The following is a 20,662-nucleotide window of genomic DNA, read 5'->3' as shown; positions in this document are numbered from 1 at the left end:
TTGTTTTGATTCGGGCGATTTTGACTCGGGTCTTTGGAGACGTTTAGCGAGTCGGTCAATCGACAGTTTATTCAACTGCGGTCAGTAAGAAGTTTTTCCTGCGCCGGCGAAGTTTTCAGAGAAGCACCTACGAAGTGTACATCAACGACGTGTCACCAAGAGTCGCCTGTATATATGCATGACCATAGAAAATGTTAGCTAAGTCTCTGATTTACGCACAAAAGGATATTCTGGGTTACTGAGGTGCTTATTTACACAAAGCTGTGGGACCTACGTTGGAGACTCTAAGATGACGGCATACGATTTAATATCATTCGAGCAGCGTGAAAGGTTACTAGATTAAAAATTTTGTTTCTATACTTTACCATAACAAACTGCGTATCGAGTCAGGTTTGTAGACTTGATTCCATTATCTTTCAAAGAAACTAGACGTCACCATCAGTATTATATGGTGAGAACGTTCGCTAGAACTAACAGTTTACATTAGTATGTCTTCCCACGTACCATATCTATTTGTAAAGCCCGTCCCCGTGATATTTTTCTCGCCAATAATTCTAATACAGCTTTTTCTAAATTCTGAATGCACATTCTAAGCGACGTTTCATTGCTGGTGTTAAGTCTTGTTTTGTAAATTCCTTTTGTGGATCAGAAGATGCAATATGATTGCCAGACTGTTGGCTGTTTATGGCTACGATGTAATTACATTTCTATTTGCTGGTGTGATTCGTTTTTCTTTTATTACGCCTGTTTATTGGAGCTTGAAACAGGGGATGAATTGTGTTTTTTTTAAATCTTCCTGAAAAGTTTCTTTTCCTTTTTTTGCTGTTATTTTCCTGACACCAGCGGGGGCCTATCCAAAATACAAGCGTTTCGGGCCGAACTAGCTCCAATCGCTCCAGCAATGACGTCACAAAGTCACGTGACCCACGATGGCATTGTTTAAAAAGGCCTGCAATCCAAATAAATAAATAAATAAGAGTGTGCCCCTTGAGGATAGATTTAAAAACAATGTCCCCCTTAGCGAGAACTAAGACGTTTGAAATATACATTTTATTTTGATTGTATTTCAAGTACAGTTCATATTTATAAGTACACAAAAAAAAACGCCGAAAATATACAATTTTTTTTTTTACTTAGTTCTGAAATATATTTCTGAAACTATTTTCAAAACACTTTTATTTAAACTACACCTGAAGTACCCTTCATGCATTCTGAAATATGTAAATACTAAATTAGTAGGCACAAAATACCTTTCCCATAGGTTTTTGAAAATATTAATATATTTAATGCAAAATATACTGCAACTCTAATAAAAATGCAGCGATCAAAACTATCTGCAGGATACACTCAAAACAAATCCCGTGCGTCTACTTTTACGCACAACACTCGGAAAACCAATCAGCGCAACTTACGGAGGCAGCTCAGCGAATGGCGATGCCGAAACATCTGTTTAGATCAAAAAACGCAGTCTGAGTTGTGACATTAAGCAATGCAAAACGTCGCGTTTGCATCGCTTAATGTCACAAACCAGACTGTTTTTTTTTTTTCTGTCTAAACATATGTTTCGCCATCGTCATTCGCTGATCTGCCTCCGTAAGTTGCGGTGATTGGATCTCCGAGTGTTGTGCGGAAAAGTAGACGCAAGGGCTTTTTTTAAAGTACATGCACTTAAGACATCCTGAAAATCGTAAATACTGTTGTGTTATACTCTCAGTATCTTTTGACTGCAATTACATGCATACAAAATAAATTAACATAAACTGCCGAAGTATTGAAAACTCGCCTATCAGATGTACACTTCAAGCGGATGTGGAGTACACTGAAGTACCTAGATAAAACATTTTATTAGTTTGTCAGTTGAGTTGTGCAGCATCGCACTGATAAATCAGCCCAGTTTATGACATTGTTTTCTCTTTTCTATCAAGAACGCGCCTGTTGAGTTTCTTGCACACCGATCATAAACGGGATTCAGAAACTACAACCACACTTGCTCATGCTGCAAAGCTTCAGAAAGTGCTGTGTGCAGATATATTTGGCGTGGTTCAGTTAGCACAATGTTAGTTCACTGAATGTGTATACTCACCACAGTATGTGATGTGAATAGTGACTTTAATATAGTGACTTTAATGACGTAGTGACTTTAATGACCATATTAAATAGTCAACTAGTAAATAAATACAAAATAACTATTTTAAAGTGGTGAAACTGCCTCGACTAGCTTCGTCCTGACTGGTGCTATGCAGAAAAGCGACAATATTTCATTAGGAGCCGTTTTTGTGGATGTTGTTTTAGCGACAGCGCCGAATTATTATTAGTTGTACCCATGCTTTTTAGTAAGAGATAGAGCTCACGAACTTTCAAACACTGGATTCCCTTTGACAGACTTCCAAGAAGGAGATCGGATACTTGGAACCTTAATAATGGCTGAGGTAGTCACGGGCCAAATGATTACCTTCCAAATGTAGGCTATGTAAGGCTTTGGAGCAGTCGACGGAAATGTGGTTCAGGTGATAGGCGCTCCATGGTTTTGGTGTTTTTGATCGTTTCTAAAGTGTACTTGTGGGATGTATGTAGAGCGTTCAAATACCACGAGACACCATTTCCTTGCAAAATCCAAAATATAAAAAAAATCGCGTTAATTTGAGGTAGCCATTTTGGAGCAGAGTGGAAAGCCGTAGTAAGCCTCCAAGGCTTTGTTGGATGAACAGCTAAGATATAAAGCATTTTTTTTTCCTTTTGAAAGGCTGTACCCTTTTGAGGAAAAAGCATATTGGAGACGACTTACAGTCTGTTCACTTTCTATTGAGAAAGTGGGCCAATATTCAAAAGAAAATCAACAGAAAAGCTGAGAAAGTCAAATGAAAATCCGCTGATATTTTATATCCTCTAACCACTTCTTTCAAATAGCCTTTCAACAGAAAAACACCAACTATTTTTGTAAAAACAAAACGCAGAGAGAAAAAAAATGACTCCTAAGCTTGAAACCTAGTTGCTCCCTGTCGCGCGTGTATCATATCTCAAGAAAGCTCAGGTGGCACTGATGACATCGGCAAAGATGGCACTAAGGGCAGACTTTGGGAGAGCGAGGTTGACTGTAGCACGGGCAACGAACGTCACGGATGTCGAGGCATACCATGGATTTGACGCTAGCTCCCCTGTGCCTTCTTCTACTCGCTGCCGGTGAGTCCGGACGGAAACAACCTTAAGGCCGAGGCCACATTGCTCGTATACATCGTGCAGAAGACGCGATGTTCGTTGTAGACGTTTCTTTTGTATACGTTTCATGCATTGTCTTAGGGCGATGCGTGTATAACCAACGTTACAGTGCGACCGCGGCCCCATAGACCGTTCCGGAGATACACGCCGTGTCCCGTCGCCTTTTGACGCACTATATGCGGCAATCTGACGTATACGGCGCGCGAAGGAGCGCGCCCATGAATAGATAAAGCGGTTCATTACTGGTTTTACTATTTTTCGATTTGAGGGTACAAAGAAAGCAGGACAATAAGAAATCGGTATCGGCTTTGCGATGTGTTCGCAATGTTCGTGTTCTGAACTCGCAGTGGGGAAGAAATAGCGCTGCTTGCCAACGGCCCCAGAGTTCCCCGCGACGCGCGTCGCAACGTACGGTCGACGATAGGCCTCACGGAATTTTCTGGAAAAAGGTATATTCTCGTTTCCGAGTTGACTGTTCGGGAAACTGCGAGAAACGTTACCCCTGGGTCACTGGGTGATTGATTTCAAGCGAAATCGTGTGGTGGAAAACATGCGCAGGATATAGTTGGGCTACCGCCTATATACCGTCTACCGGCGTGTAGTGAAAACTGACGCGTCCTGGCAAGCGAAATTTGAAAAGGAGGAAAGGTGATGAAACACGCGGGGCTATTGTCCCTATAAGCCGGTCCCGCGACGCTCGTTTGCAACTCGGTAGAACGTCCGAAACCCCGCAGACAAACGCCAGCGGCGCACACGGTCGCAATAGAGGCGCATCCAATCGACACCGCCACTTAGTATATTCGAAGCCCCCGAACACCCTCCACTGTATACCTCTGTGGAACGTCATCACTGTTGGATGACGTAGACTCGGCCGTTGGAAACAAACCCGATGTTTAGACGCGTTTGATTGGACCCGAGGCCCGGCCGAACGTTGACGCACCACTCGTGGTCCAATCACTCTCTCTCTTCCCTCCACCTCACTGTGACGTCGAGAAAAACTGCAGCTGACGATCCTCGGGAGCCAATCACAGCTGCGACAAAAGTAGACCGCTACTGCGCTCGTCGCGTCTTTGTGCGTTTGATCATATTACAGATCATATTACGGTCTTTACAGAAGAAGGCACAGAATCAGCCGATATGAATGCGTGATTGGTTAAACCGAAGACAGCAAAGGGACAAAGACGACAAGAGCGCCGTGACGATGCACTTTTTCCGCGTCTTGATAGGCAACATTGAATAATAACAATGGCATGCGGTATATGGGCTTATTTTTAAACGGTGCGGATGGTAAATGAAGATCTACGAAACACCCTAAGGGATTGTTCTCGCAGAACAGGATTAACTCTGCTTCGTTTCTAATGCGAAAGCATTAACTGTCCCTTAGAGCGAAGCCGGTGTCGCCTGTAGCAGCGAAAAACGGCACCTAAAGTCCGTGTGTAGCAGCGAAAACGGCGCCCAGGTTCCCATTGGCTGAACGAAACGTCGCCTAAATTCCCATTGGACAAAGAGCGCAGCAACGAAGACGTTTCGTCACGGGAAGCCGCCGGAGGCGCTCAAGGTAAAAGCGGACGCGCCTGAGAAATAAAACACAAAGAAAAGCACAGCCACGCGGATGCATCGTCGCGGAAGCCGTGGAGCCGGTGGGGTTCTCGGCGCCTGCGCACTGGGGGAGCGCGTGGTGTAACCGCCGGAGCGCCATGTGAAAAAGCAAGACGTGGTGCGCTGCTTTTAGGAAAGCGGTGAGTGTAGGAATGCTTTCGCATTCCTACACGTAATCAATCTTAAGTATATCTTCGTTTAACTTTCTTTTTAAGTGTCATTCAAAAACGCGTACGTCTTTGCACGCGCGCCTACGGCGAAGAAAACAACAACAAAAAACACACGTATTAAGGACGACGTAAAAGTTTGGTCGATGAATAGGTCTACTTAGTGCATAAGTTTCCTTTGAACTGCGGCCGCAGCTGAAGAAACGTGTGCGGGCTCGTGCCACATGACGGTCTCGGGTGCGCAAGAAACGAATGCCCGTGACTGGGAGTCTGGCATAGAAGCAAATAGGCAGCCTTCTCCCAGCCAGATGTCCGGAATGGCGTGCGATTGTTTTTAACGCTTTGCCGAGTCCCACGACTCGCGTGTGAATGCCCGCGCCGCAGAGCACGCGAGCTCGGTCACTCGGCCGCTGTCCAGAGCGATGAGCGAAGATTGCGCAATCACGGCTGCCGGAGCGGCGTCTATCGCCGTTTCAATCAAAGAGGAGCGCACCTCGTTAAAGCGATGCAAACGAGCGCTATAGCCAGCTGATAAGAAAGGGCGCGCGTGCACGCACTGCCCGCTGTTATCTGTGTGACGTCACTTCCGTGACCAGGTTTTCGTGACATCGACCTCCCAACTTTGCACCCACTTCCAAGCGCGGAGAAAGACGCAGTTCTATAGACCGAAACATCGGAGTGTATCGTGATCTGCGAGGACTACGGGAGTTTTAGCAGACGGCCGTCTGCGTTCCGATAAGATACCCGATATCGATACACGACACGTGCGGGAGCGCCCCGGCGGATTACCGCGTATCGTAATCGGAGTTATTAATGGTGTGCTTAAACTCGACATCTTTCTTTTTTTTTTTATCACGCATATATGTGTTATGGCCGTGGATTTTTAGGTCTTTATTTGTGAGGAAAACCGACGGATATTTTCGGTGCTTATTAATGCTTCAAATATTGGTGTATTCCGGTGATGCATTTAGGACGGATCCTAAAAACTTTGATTATTGGTAAAAAAAAACAAAAAAAACATAACCTTGAAAAACTACGAGTATACAAGTCTACGAGGGGAGTGTTTCGACAAAGACAGTTATGGCTGGAGCAAACATTTCTAGGAATATGTGTTTTTCGGTTTTAACCAATTTTTTATTTTTTGACACCGAGCGATGTTTATAATGTTTATCGGTTAAAAGTGGAAGATCTACGGTCTACTTATACCAAAGGTGTGATTTGTGTTTGTGTTTTGAAATCGAGTGCGGCTTTACGTTGATTCCATGAAGTGGTTATGTGATGTTCATATGTATTCGTAGATGGCATTATTCGAAATGGTGTCAATCATGCTTGCTATTTATTTACGCTGTATATGGTTTTCACCAATTTGCTAACTTATTTTGCCTTTTTTGTATCGTTTTCGTGTGTGATGTATTATTTGCCATGTGCATATATTTTGCCCTCGGTAGCTTTAGTGGGGCAGAGGCTGTGTGGACCTTATAACATTTCTGTCATGTACGCGAAGCGAATCTGTCGAATTAGATTAAAGAAAACGTAAATAAAAAAAGCTTGCTCGTTAAGCGACTTTAACCTTAGACCGACCAACGTTACTCAATCACCACAGTTGCAAAACTCCCGCGAAATGAAGCAACACACACACACACACACACACACACACACACACACACACACACACAAACACACACACACACACACACATATATATATATATATATATATATATATATATATATATATATATATATATATATCCATCCCCTGGAATTGAAATTAGAGGGGGGAGGTCTAAATTTTTAGGAAGGAAGGGGGGCGTTCAGAAAAACAAGGAGGGGTGTAGGCAAATCACTGAGCATGCATTCCGGCGCGTTGAACGACGGGAAGTGAATTGCGGGGGCAGAGGGGAGGTACAGCTTGTGCAAGCGGTATCTATGAACAGTTCCGTAACTGGGCTAATCTGATAACCTTGCCTTCAACCCAGTTTTTCTCTTAACACTAAACAAAGAGGTTTTTGAATTGGATATTTTTATGGCGCAAACTCCTACGCACTGTAAGCTTCCTAGTAAGTAACAATTTAAAATCATGCCTGTCCTTTCTTCCTTAATAAAAGCGCAAGCAAACGTCGGGACACGCTGCAGTTTTCTGAGACATCTAAAAAAACTCAACTCGCATCATAATTTACTTTCTCTACTTTCTACGAGCTGTTTTCTTTTCCTTTAGAGAGGAATATTGTTACTTGTAATCTGGTTTAGTTCAGATGTGTCTATAGACACATCTGAACTAACCCAGATTACAAGTCACAATAATTCCTTATCGCAAAGTTACTCAATTTTCAAATTTGATATGAAATTCTTTACAGGCAACGTTGAAAACGTGACGTCCGATGTTGTAATATGTGGGCAGTACAGCTTGTTGTTTCCGACGGGATTCGATCAGTTTGATAGTGTGAGATGAATGCTGGGTAAGTTCACGACTGCAAACAAAAGACGACAAAAAAACTCGAATACTGTGTTTTTAGACTGCAAGTTATACGACATGTGACATCACACAACCGGCGATCGCATGAAAAAAAATGTTATATTGTTCTAATCACGGTGCTTTTGGCAAGCCTTCATCTGCCATAGAAAAAATCGTAAGGGTGCAGGCGAGCTGGTGAATATTAACCATGTTGAGTTAACCTGAGACTGGGGCAGAGAAGAAACATCCAAACGTGGAAGGGACAGGAAATAGACAGGACGACGTCTCAAACTCAGCTGAGTTTGAGACGTCGTCCTGTCTATTTTCTGTCCCTTCCACGTTTGGATGTTTCTTCTCTACCCCAGTCTGAGGTTAATTCAACAGGCCTTCATCTGCTGTTTCCTCCATGGCTATTTTATTTTTAAAGATAATAAATACCATGTCGGAAAGAGTAAATTAAGCCTGGGTATTCCCAAAATGTACTTAGTCTGGGCAGCTCAGAAAAACCGTCGGTGCTTCCCGTTTAGCGCACTGCCCTTCAGCTGCAGAAGGCAGCTTCGGGACGACGCTGACGGCTGTCTTCAACTCTGGCGGCCTCCGGGGCCTTGTGGAGTTCAGTCCGTCCCCGTCGGGACCGGTGGTCAACGTCAGGGCGTCCCTGGTCGGGGGACAGTCCAAGGAGACCTTCCGCTGGGGCGTCCACCGGTTCCCGCCCAGGCACGACTCATCCGCCCCGTGCGATCCCATCTGGACCGGGGACATGTGAGTGACGCCAACCTTTGCCGACTGTTTCTTTGTTTAGTATACGGGGCCTGAAACTAGGCGCCTGAAGAATCTTCAGGGCCTGACATGAGAAGACTGAAGCATCTTCAGGGCCTGAGACCAGGGGCCTGAAGCATTCTTAGGGCCTGAAACTGGGGCCTCAACTTGAGGGCCTAAAAAGGGGGGCCTGAAGCATTTCAGAGCCAGAAATCAGGGGCGGATTCTTTCGTCTCTCACACTCCCAAAATCTTAGCGTCCATAAAATAATCTCGCTGCGAACTTTTCTTTTTTACAGCGGACCTGTTAAGGGCTAGTTTCCCCAGTTTCGTGTCCGTGGACAAACAAATCTCGACACAACGCTCTGGACAGCTACCGCCATCTATAGGCGACGACGTACAGGGGGAACAGCGCACCCGCAGAACAGTCATTTAAATCAACATACACACAAAAGAAAGACACACTTACTCAGCGCTGACTGACAACTCTCTATATTTACACTTCCGGCGTCGAGGCATCGAGGCAGAGAACATTGCGAAACATAACAGCACATGCGTTAGTACTCCGTCTTTAACCTTGTCACAAAAAGAATTAGACTACCTAGCTTTACATTAATTTCAATTTAGTTCACTATTTAGCATCATATCGAAAGAAAAACAAAAAAGTCCAGTTATTCTCCCTGGCCCTTGCATATAGCACAACTAGACGAAGAGGAAGTGTAAATATAGAAAGTTGTCAGTCAGCGCTGAGTAAGTGTGTCTTTCTTTTGTGTGTATGTTGATTTAAATGACTGTTCTGCGGGTGCGCTGTTCCCCCTGTACATCATGAGCAACCAACTCGCCCGAACCTCTGTGTTAACAAGGCGACGACGGCAACCAGACAACAGGCTTGTCGGTTGTCTGGTTGACGCTTGCCTTCATGGATGGCGGCACATACTGCAGCTTAACTGCTCCTCCTTCTTCACCAGAACGGAAAAGCTGAAAATTTTTTTTGTGTGTGTGTGTTTATTTTCTTACGTGTCCCAGGTTTCAGGACCTGACGCTCCGGTTAGGCGGCCTTGCCTCGGAGCAAGAGATGCGGTTTCTGGCACCGGGGCTTGAACTCTTCAGCGGCCGGGACCCCCTGGTCGGAAGGGCCCTGGTACTGAAGAGCGTGCAGACCGGTCGCTCCGCCTGCGCCACGCTCCTCACCAGCCTGTCGAGCAGGACTTACGTTGCGTACTTCGCTGGGCCGGTGGCCGGAACCGTGTTTGTGCGGCAGTGGGCCTCCTACGCCAGCGTCTATGGCGAGCTGTACTGGATGAACGGAACCAGGAGGGACTACAGGGTGAGAAGCTTCGCACCCTCCTCGCGTGCATGTGCAGATGTTGAGACACCGGAGTCAATTTCCGACCGTTTGAAAATTAACGTAGGTTACGAATATGAGAACAATCGGAAGGCTCTGCATTTCTTTTACGTATTTCTAGACCAGGGGTCCCCAAACATTTTGACTAAGGGGCAGGACTGGGGATTCGTCTTTGTCTCGAGGGTCGGAAAATAAACAAGAAAATATAAAACAAAAAAAAAAAAAAAAACTAAATATATAGTTAAACATGATGGTTTAAACCAAACACTGGTTGAAACCGAAAAAAGAAAACAGTAGAAGGGAAGGGGAAAAGTGGACGAACAAATGCAGTTCTTGCTCTTTTTTTTTTTTTTTTTGCTCCAGTAGCAGCGGGCCTGCTAGAAGCGGGCCGCGGGCTCTGACTCAGACACTGGGCGGGGAAGCCGGCGTGTCCTTCGACCGCCGCGCTTGGCCTTGGCGCTGGCCAATCGCGGTGGTCGGCCATCTCGCCGACTTCGTCGCCGAATGTCCAACGAGCCCCAGGGCATCACTGGAAAGACCGCGGACAGCCGCGGGCCGATCGGAACGCCTCCGTGAACCGGGTTTTGTAGACCCCTGTTCTAGACGAACGTTTGTAATATCCAAAATGTCAACATTTGTTTTTGTCTACTCTTCGTCAACCCCTGCACCCCTCCCCCCCCCCCCCCCCCCCCCAAAAAAAAAGAAAAAAAAAAAGAAAGAAAAGGTCTTGTGGAGTTTTGCAGAACTTATTCCAGTAAAAAGAAAGACTTGCCAGCAAGAAGGGAAATTATATGGTCTTATGAACAAGTGTTCCCCGAAATAAACACAGGCTCCGACAGTGTCGTTTCTTGGTATGATGATTATTAGGCTTAGGCTCAAGTTTTTGCATTCTAACACAAACGTTAGCGTTGGTGATAAGATGCGATAGAATGCGGGCCAAAAAATAGGGTTTTATTGGGGAGTTTTCGTAGATGGTTTTCGCCGTCCCGCAACGCTCCCCGCAACCCGCACCGATAACCGAAACTCTACAATGAACGTCATCGGCGCGCAGGCGGAGTAGCGGATTCTTCGTTGCGGAGGGCTTAGCGGAGCGGAAAACGCGGTCTACGAAAACTCCCTATTCTTTCACGGACCCGGTATAAAGCACAGTCCAAAAAAAAAAAAAAGCTGCCCTTTCTTTTTTCTTTTCTTTTTAACAATTTACGCTTGCTATTTACGCTTGCCCATAAAGCGTACGGGAGTGTATGACCGAAAAGTGAAGGGATTGCGTGTTCCTGGACGCCGAAGACGGAAAGGTTGAGAGGCAAGGGAAAAGCGCACACCGCGGGCGGGAGAGGGAGAAAAGGCCCCCTTTAGTAGCTTAGAGGTAAAGAATACAACGTTCCCGAGGGTAGGGTAATTGTCGACTTCTGGCCACTTTAGGACACTATAAAACGAGTTTGGGCTCGTTATAAGAAGTAAAAGTTTGATTAAATTCATTACGCTCTGTCCCCAAAGGCAACCACAAATTTCGCCGGTTCAGGAGGTTCTGGTATGGAAATACGTGATCGAAAAAAAAAAGTATATTCCGTTTCGCCTTACGTCCGAGCACAGCGGATGTTACAAGCCATCGGAGCCGATACCAAGGCCCTGTGTGGGTCGCGTGAACTTAAAGAGGGGGCACAGCGACATGCGGACAGCGCATCACGGACTACGTTCAGAGAGCGGGATTGGCTGGGATAACTCGTAGGCGTGCGCTGCTCCCGGACGCAAGGTGACTTTTTCCTCTCTCTCCTTCCTAATCCGCGCGTTGTTATACCCTCAGAATCTCCAATCCTGTTTTCTACCAGGTGTCGTAAGTTATGCTCAAAATAGCGTTTCAGGTTAGCTGCCTGCCCGACTGTCCAGGTGCAGTGGAGCCTGCTGCACAGCGGGGCAGCGCGACCTTCTGGGCGTCAGGTACAGCAGAGCCTGGAGTCAACGGGGGTACCCGTGAACGTCCCGATCGAGAAGCCTGACGGTCTCGTGCCGTTCTACGTCCCACCGGGGGTAGCCGCCCAGCTTTGGGTTGGAAAGGCAAGTCGCCATGTCTGTACAGCGCACATTGTAGATCTAGAGTGGCGTCAGAGGACCACAGAAATGCTGAGGTTTTCTCAGCAATCCGTCGGTGGCGGGGTCAAATATAGTATGAACCCCACCCCAGGTCTGGTGATGATCGATCAATGACATGGAACTAAACTTTATTATGCGTATGAATATCTGCAAGAAATATATCCTCCTAATTTTACTTCTGTCCAAAAGGAGAGAGGCCCGTGACGTTGTTCTACAAAAGGTTGCAAATAGCGCTATTGACTCGGCTCAGCCCGTCCATAAAGTTAATTTTTTATGTAAATTTTCGTTTTACCAGACATTTAATTTTTTTTTTTTTTTTCATTCACCACGCTACATTTCACCCTTTTCTCGCATCAAGTGGCCTTATAAGAGTGACCACTCCGGATCTCGACATCTGTGTATCAGCCTCTTTGTCAGCCGCCTGTTTAATAATTGAATTTTACTAACTAGAATTATCAGGGTTTTTTGGGGGTTTTTTTCGTATTATTTCTGTGTGCGTGTTTTTGAGTGTAATTATGTATATATATATATATATATATATATATATATATATATAATGTTTCTGTGGAGGCCCGCGCGCACCAATCGAAAAACCATTGTGGTTGGTTTCGGTGATTTTAACTAATGTTTATTATTATTAGTGAAACCTGTTCAGCTGATTGGAGCTAATAGCTACCGAAGTAACAACATGGCAAGCTGGGTTAGATAGATTACCAATAAAAAAACTCAAACATAAAAAAATGCAGACAGGTGAACAAATGATATGTTCCCGTTTGTTTTTCTATGGAGGAAAAAAATTTTGAAAAGCATCCGGCGACTGCATGCTGACGTGAAGCCTGTCTAGAGTCTCTTTAACGCTCCACCTTTAACTCGCAGTCTCCACAAGCCCCAACTACAAGGACCTATCACGTCTTCTCCGACCTGATGTCCTTGGAAGCGGTGGCCATGGGCAACCTCCAAGTGGCTCTGAGAGACGCAGCAGGGACTCTGATCTCTGTGGTGGGCCTGCTCCTGTGGCGACCCAAGCACGCAGTTGCAAACCTGGGCCAAAATAACGGCAAGGTACCAATTCTTAAGCCCGATAACCCCAAGAGTGTGGAGACCCAGACGAAAATCACTCCACTTCCAGCTGGATTCTGGAACTGGAAATGAGGCAGTCCATCTGGATTCCAGCTGGGTCCAGCCGGGTCCAGCTGGAATCCAGCTGGACTGCCTCATTTCCAGCTCCATAATCCAGCTGGAAGTGCACTGATTTTCGACTGGGGAGCTGCATGTGAAGGGTGACTGATACGAAGGTATTCTCGTCAACTCAACTAACATGTTTGTTTTTGGCTTTTTTTGAAGGTCATCTTTCACCAGAGTTCGCCCTTCGAGCCAACGCTGACCATTGTCCAGTTAAAGAACCCACACTTCATTGCGGAGGAGTACAAGATTGCCGAGATAGCCATTGGTACAACGGACACTGTGTGTCCGACTCCCATCATTACCTTCAATCCTGCTGGAGTAAGTTCTACTGTTGACCGAGAACGGGAACAGAAAGAGCGTGACTGTGCTCATGGCTCTAGCTTATAACCTTGTTAACAGTTAACTTCAAAAGATAGTTTGGTCACCACAGGTGAAAAAAACACTTTGTTGGGGCACCAGCTTGGCAAATGTAAGCATGTCTCATCAAGACTTGGCTATGAAACATTAGTAAGACTTGACTATTAGACATCAGCAAGCCTTGGCTATCGGACAATCTATACCCACCAGCAGCAAGATCGCAGCACCCAGTTTCCGATTTCGTGCCAATGCGATGACACTGGCTGTAGAACAAAGCATGTACGAACGCTTCGCTCCTCAGACAAGAAGCTCCCGCGCATTCGTAGTGCCCGCCGTTTCTGCGGGCAGACACACCTGATTACAAGCAAGAAATGGATATACACACCTTTTGAGTGTATCAAAGGCGAACAAATTCCATTTCACTGTGCTGGGATGCATGCATGGCATCCGATGCTTGTAGAAGACAGCTTTTGCAGATGCTCAGAATGCATTCCACAGCCCAATAGACCCTTCCGGAAATCCGCAGCGCCTCCCATTGTCTTTTAGACGTATTACGGCAATACAATGTACGACGTGTGACGTAGCGATTCATGTTTCTTAAGCATTTTAAGGTTTAAAAATGCAAAGAAAGCAGGACGACAGCAAAACAGGGTACATATCGCCTTTGTGATGTGTTCTCTCTCATTTCTTTGTGTTCTGAACTCGCAGTGGTAAGAGGGGTGGAATTGAACCACTTGCAGGATGTATGGAGGGTTTGAGCAGGCCTCGGGAACGGCCTCACAATTCCCCTTTCCGCGCGGTGCAACGTGGGATTGACGAATGGCCTTGCGAGATTATCCGAAAAATTCTACCGCAAAGATGGCAGTGCAATTTTTTGGAATAGTCTATACTTGTTGTGGGTATGTACTCCATTTCAAGGTCAAGCCCTTCGAGACTCCGCCAGCAGGCTGGGGGACGTCGGACCAGTATGCGGTCGGCGACCTGACCGGCAAGTACGGCTTGTTTTCCGGCAAGGCCGACGTCTACAGGCAGCTCCTAGATCCGACGTTGCCAATGTCCGGACCGGAGAGCGTTGTTGGCCGCATGCTGGTCGCTTGTGGCAGAAACGGCGTGCCCCTGGTCTGCGCCAACATCCTCCCGGTTGGAAGAAGGCTGATTCGTGGCCGCGCCACTTTTGACGGCATCGTGCGTGGGTCGGTTACCGTCACCCAGGTAAGTGGCACAATTAAACCTCCCCAAGACAGTTTCGCTGTCCTACCTTGAGTCCGTTGCGTTTCCAACTGGAACCAGTTGAAATTAGTGAAGTTTCTAACTGGCTTTTACCTGCAAGCAGTTAAATTTTCATCTCGGTATACTTCAACTGTAAATTATGGAGGCACTCAACATGTTGCGAAAGCAGCCTACATGAGTGCTACTTCGGCGATTTAATGAGGCTGTAGTACTTTAGTAGGTGCTCTGTGGATTGTTGCAAGTTTAGAATAGCAGAACTCCAAAGCTCTCCGCGCGCCATGATGGGTGGTTTCCACCTCTCCAGCATTTGCTCTGTTAAAGGGGAAAGGGCGGAAGGCTCCGTAGGAGGAGCTTGTCCTGCTGTTCTTAACCTGCAGTTGGCTATAGTTACGAACATGTTCGATAGCCAGACACATTCATTGATCGCATGCCACACTGAAGCTGTCACTGCGAGACTTCTGAACACAGACATTGTTATAATGTCATTCGCACACGCGTGGAACTTCTTCTCTGTAAACAGTCCTGCAGCGATGGGCTCAAAGATGTTTCTCGGAGCAGGTTGAAGACGATCCGCTAGACGACGTTTACGTGGACATCGGGGTGTGCTGGACGGGACCGAACAACGGCAGCGTGGACCACAACTGGCACGTGCATTCAAAAGCCCTAGCGCCCGGGTCGGCGGACTGCATTTCGACAGGCGGCCATTACGATCCGCACAAAGTTGCCCACAACTCGGTGTACGAGTGTGAGTGTTCTGCAAGGGCGCCATGGCGGTGTGAGGCTGGAGATCTGTCTACTAGGATGGCTACCGTGTCATTTCCCTCCTGCTCCGAGACCATGGCAAGGTGAGGTCTCTTTCAAACAGACTAAGGTAAACTTTTCTACTTACGCTCACTGCACCGGGTGTTGGGAATCTCACAAAAATAAACTCGCATTAACTCAAAATTTTTGGCGAAAAATAAACTCAAAACTCCCTCTGGATCTGGCGAAAAATAAACCCAGAAAACACAGAACAATAACCATTAAAATGCAATTATTGCAAAGATGAAATCGAGCTGCACAAGAATGACAACAATAAACCCCGGAGAAGGGGAACAACGAGGACAAAGGAGAAACAGAAATCTCCAAACCCAGCTAAGTGGGCTGGCGTGCGACCGAAAGAAATCCACCTGGTCCTGGTATCGAACCAGGGACCTCTCCATTTCCAGTGGAGCGCTCTACCAACTGAGCAAACCAGGAGTTAGGCGTCAGTAGAGCAAACGGGTTTTATCAGCTGCCACCAGTCTAACACCAACAAGAATGAACGGCCTGCATTTTAAGGTATATGGTTATAACGCAATTAATGCAAAGGTGCTAGCGAGCTGGACAAGAATGAGAATAATAATCCCTGGAGAAGGGGAAAAAAGGGGAGAATGGACAAACACAAAATCTCCAAACACAGCTAAGGGGGCTGGTGCGCGACTGAAAAAATCTGCCTGTTCCTGGTATCGAACAAGGGACCTCTCCATTTCCAGTTTTCCGCCGCGCACCAGCCCCCTTAGCTGTGTTTGGAGATTCGTGTTTGTCCTTTGTTCTCTTCGTTCCCTTCCTCCGTGGATTATTATTGTCATTGTTGTCCAGCTTGCTTGCATCTATTAATTGCATTATAATCATAACCTTAAAATACAGGCCGTTCATTCTTGTAGGGGGTAGACTGGTGGCGGCTGATAAAACCCGTTTGCTCTAGTGACGTCTAACTCCTGGTTAGCTCAATCGGTAGAACGCTCCACTGGAAATGAAGATGTCCCTGGTTCGATACCAGGACCAGGCGGATTTTTTCGGTCGCGCACTAGCCCCCTTAGCTGTGTTTCGAGATTTGTGTTTCCCCTTTCCTCCGTTTGTTTCCCCCTCTCCAGGATTATTATTGAAAATAAGCATACAGCGCAATTATTTACTGTATCTTTCAGCACCATGCATGCACTCCCCATTTGTTTCCTAGGGTAGCCGGGAAAAGCTTGTCACATCAATGACTTCTCAAACATACCTCCCCAGGTACCACTTTTCTGGCTCCAACCTGGCGCTGTCGGGCCCGACCAACGTGATTGGGCTTCCCATCGTAATCCACGACGCCCATTACACCGGGCCCCGTGTGGCGTGTGCCAATATCCAACGGGTCTGAGAGGTACCTGTGCCAGCCTCCACCAATCACATATGCAAGCTGGGGGGCAAAAGCTCGCACCGAATAAACTGGAACTTTCACCTCTTGTGTTTTGCTACTTTATAACATGCGGTCCAGTATACATGACGTGTTGACGTGAATTATCCAGACAGTTTCAATAGAATTTATGTGGCTTGAACCAAAATGGAGACAGGTTTCTCTATTATCTAGTGTCATCTTATGAGGCCAGACAGCAATGAGAGAGTGAAATTGAAAAAGTGGAAGGATTTGACATCAAACAAAAACACGGAGAGGATCAATTAAGAAGCTAGGAAAGTAAAGGAAGTGAGTTACACGCGGATTTCGGCATATTGTAGAGTCAGACGCCTTTATAACGAAGTCAGCGTGACCGACGAAATTTTTCGTACTAAAGGTTACTTCGTTGTAGTGATTGAGCGGGAAAATCGATCATGTGAAACCAAATTTGTGATATCGCATATTGATGTACCTGCGCAACATTCGATGTGTTTTAGAAAAAAAAAATGGGCCGAAATCGCTGCTGAAGCCACGCTGATTCTTAAAGAAATACGTTAGCATTTCGCGCAGCGTCTCTGTACATATGACAAAGTATGGTGAATGCAGCCTCTCGGCACATTTTTGCGTGGTGAAGGTTCTCGAAAGCCCTCTTTTTCCTGGTGCAAGCAGATTAAGTCACTTAGCGTGGGCGTGAAGGACGCGCGTGTGATGCGCGGAAAATGACAGAGCCATTTCGTTGTTGTGTACACAGGGGCGATGACACCGTGCGCTTACGGCCCGGTGACATGGTAAGACGACTGCGCGTCAGGAAGAACGGCGTCGCAGGCCGAAGAACGGAACCACAGCCCGTGTTTGTCCAAAGCCGGCGGCAGGAGTTTCCGAGGGCGTCCGAAGCGCGCTCCCGTGCCCCGGCCGCTTATTTCGAGAGGCTAGGCGATAGGACGCATAGCAACGGCGGCCGCACAGGATTGGCTGGGTATAAAGAGCGACTGCGTGACGTAACACCCAGCAACCGAGGTGCAGTGGGAGACAGAGGGGCTGGGACGTTTTTGGGTTGCCGGTAGGGCGCCGCAAGGCGGCGTGTAGGGGGCTGATATTTTGTAATGAGCCATCCGCCGACTGTCGCCGCGAAACGGCGTGAACCCAGGGAGGGTTAACATGCGCCCCAGTGGTATACACCCGCTGTCCCCTACTGGGCGTCGCCGGCGATCTTCGCTTGCCATAGGTGTTACGTCACGGCGTCGCTCCATATAACCTGCCAGTCCAGTGCAACCTCCGTTGCTATGGGTCCTATCGCCTAGCCTCTCGATATACGCACCCCGCCGCCAACTGTAGGCGCTTGCAGAAGGTGTTTCCTAGCCAGTTTCCACAGCCATTGGGGCTGTGGGGCCATCCCGTGGCGACTTTGCGAACTTTAAATACGTGTGCTTCAAACTAGTCCCGTCCGAGGTCAGCGCATGTACGACACAGATCGCCTACAATAAGAATGGCAAAAACAAGTAAAACCTTAAGTTGCTGTACAGGATGCTTCAATATAAAGTTTCGACTTTAAAATTGCCGGCAAAAATTAGGGATTCGACGTATCAGGTCGACACTTACCTCAAATACGTAATTTACTGGTCGGATTTTCACATTAAAATTTTAGGTCCCAGTTTAAAACTTTAAAAAAGTCGATGCTTTTAAATGAGATTTTTTTTTTTCTCTCGCGTACTTGAAGTAGAGACTTCAAATTTGAATCTGTCAATGGGACTAGGAAAATACTTAGTCAAGGTATGTTGTGTAAATGGGACTAGTAAAATGCGTATCTCAGGTAAGTTTCAACTCGATACGTGAGCCGCTTATTTTTGAGTGTCTCAAAAAAAGTTACATGCTACAATGAATAGCCCGTCAAAAATCAACGACTCAGCGTATCAAGTTGAAACTTGCCTCCTGTACGTATTTTACTTGTCTCATTTACACAATCAGAATTCAAGTCTCCATTTTAAGTACGAAAAAAAATAAATTATAAAATATGACCTTCCTTTTGGCAATTTTTTTTTTTTGTATTTGAAATTAAGATTTAAAAATTTAATGCGCAAATTCCTCCAGTAAAATACTTATTCGAAGTAAGTTCCTACTTGATACGTCAAGTCTCTGATTTTTGTGGGCAATTTTATAGTCAAAACTTAATTTTGAAACACCCTGTAGTCGTAGAGCAGCAGGTTTGCAGTGAAACAGAAGTTGCAAGCGCGTGTATGGTGCTTGCATAAAGCATGCGCTGCACAGGTGTGTATGCGCTACAGGCAGTCTAAAGCGTGAGGTCGTATGGCTTCGTGCTTACTTCACACATAATTCACACGCGCAAGTTGGAAGCACCGCGAGCTCGCGCATACGTGAAGCTACGCGCTCGCGAAGCTGTCATGCCCACAAGCGGTACCACGAGCAACATTACATTTGTATTTGACGCTTTGATTTCTTCAAATGAGCTGAAACTTAAAAATTCTACCTCCAAACGCTACAAAGCGAGACTAAAGACACCGGACTCAAACGGGCCAAAGAGCGCTGGGTGGGAACGGCTCGTGTTCCGTTCTTGCTCTTGAGCAGGCAAACGTCTGCGCGGCTACGCCGCTGAATAAACCCACCCGACCGACGCCTGTCAATCGATAACTACTACATTTATGAATACGTACCCACCCTGCTTACAGAAGGTTACGCAGGAGTACGTTGGCATCGTGGGCCATGGAACTGGCACAGTCAAACTAGCGCCTACCGTCTATGCAGTGTATGCAACGAAAGCACCAGTAAGTACCCTGGAGTAAACCTGTGCGCCGCCGCCAACAATTTTTTCTTTTTTTTCTGGTTTTGGGGGGGGGGGGGGGGGGGAGCGATTTAAATTTTTCTTTCTGCTTTTGTATGAGCCTGATCTACTATACTATGAATAAATAAATAAGTAAATATATCGGTGTGTCTGTAGGCTTTTTCTCTTTTCATCTTTACTCATGTAAATATATCAATAAATGTAGAAGTGGAGAGAATGCAGGAGTACATCATTCCAAGAGACGAACTTTCACAGTGGAGGCGATGTAGCTCTTTAGCATTTTGCATTTTGTTTTCTAAATTCAAAAGACTCCTTTCTCTCTCCCCCGCACTCCTTAATTTACACCTCGATCGTTTTTTTATCTCTTTTGCGACCTTTTGAGCGAATGTACAAATGAAATCATTGAGAGCAATCCCAGGTGCTCGGCAGTGTTAGATAGTGACTTCAATTATACATTTGTTGAATGGAGTGGATGTTCCCTCCATCCAGGTTGTCGTGAATCATACGAGTGCAGGGAGTTTTTTTGTCTTTCACTCAATCCTGCAACCTCACTCAAGTGGTCACTAATCCAAAACGGGGTGATTCTATTCTTCACTTTGTCGTCTGATCTTGACTGTATTTCCGCTCGCTATGTTTTAGAAACTATTAGCGATCACAATGCCATACTATTCAACACTGCATTCTCTCCTGTACAGCGGAATGCCATTAGAGAAATGTTTCTAACTATTCCAAGGCCGAATTAAGCAAACTGCAACGCTCTTTAAATTCTTTTGCTAATGAATTTTCGTCCCCGTTTGAATTGCGATTCGTAGCAGAGAACTGGGCTTTGTGGAAAAATGAAATAAATTTTCTTATACTGAATTTCGTCGCATCTGTGTCAACCAGAATAAACATAAGCCCTTGGTTTCATAAGTATTTTCAAAGGCTGCTCAACAAAAATAAATCTGTTTTCTTTAGCGAAGGAGAGAGGTTCCCCAGAGTCTCGGGCTAAATACCATGCAAGCAGCCAGAGCATACAAATGGGAAGTAAAACAGATCAAATAGAAGCTTTTCAATCACGATTTGGCAAACATGATATGGTGCAATCCAGTTATAGCGATGTACCACTTATCATGATCAGTTTCTAGACTAGGAAGATCAGTTTCTAATTTAGATACGTCAATAATTGGTTATAGCGATTGAAATTTCGGCTTTTCTCATTATCGTCATATTGCTCTAGTTCAATAGTTTTCAAATAGGGTCCGGGAAGACATTTTAGGGGTCCGCGAAGCCCTGCCTCATCATGAAGCC

The 20,662-nt window shown here is 46.0% G+C and overlaps 1 protein-coding gene across 2 annotated transcripts; it reads left to right on the top strand.

The window, feature by feature from the left end:
• The first annotated feature begins 3,098 nt into the window (after positions 1 to 3,098).
• Positions 3,099 to 16,640, top strand: LOC8039494. 2 transcript variants are annotated; one of them, XM_042288848.1, is made up of 9 exons: positions 3,099 to 3,180; positions 7,964 to 8,198; positions 9,221 to 9,521; positions 11,427 to 11,594; positions 12,507 to 12,692; positions 12,975 to 13,133; positions 14,091 to 14,384; positions 14,961 to 15,247; positions 16,434 to 16,640. In XM_042288848.1, exons 1-9 carry the CDS (start codon positions 3,120 to 3,122, stop codon positions 16,558 to 16,560), a joined length of 1,818 nt encoding a protein of 605 aa, XP_042144782.1. In that variant the 5' UTR covers positions 3,099 to 3,119; the 3' UTR covers positions 16,561 to 16,640. The 2 variants fall into 2 exon arrangements, with proteins under 2 accessions (XP_042144782.1, XP_029845058.3); XM_029989198.3 differs by lacking the exon at positions 14,091 to 14,384.
• Positions 16,641 to 20,662: the final 4,022 nt, after the last annotated feature.

This window comes from Ixodes scapularis, unplaced genomic scaffold (genome assembly GCF_016920785.2).
Source record: "Ixodes scapularis isolate PalLabHiFi unplaced genomic scaffold, ASM1692078v2 PGA_scaffold11__112_contigs__length_91849675, whole genome shotgun sequence".
Classification (NCBI taxonomy): Eukaryota; Metazoa; Arthropoda; class Arachnida; order Ixodida; family Ixodidae; genus Ixodes; species Ixodes scapularis.
The sequence above is the reverse complement of the archived record's forward strand: the minus strand, read 5'-3'. Positions and strand labels throughout refer to the sequence as shown.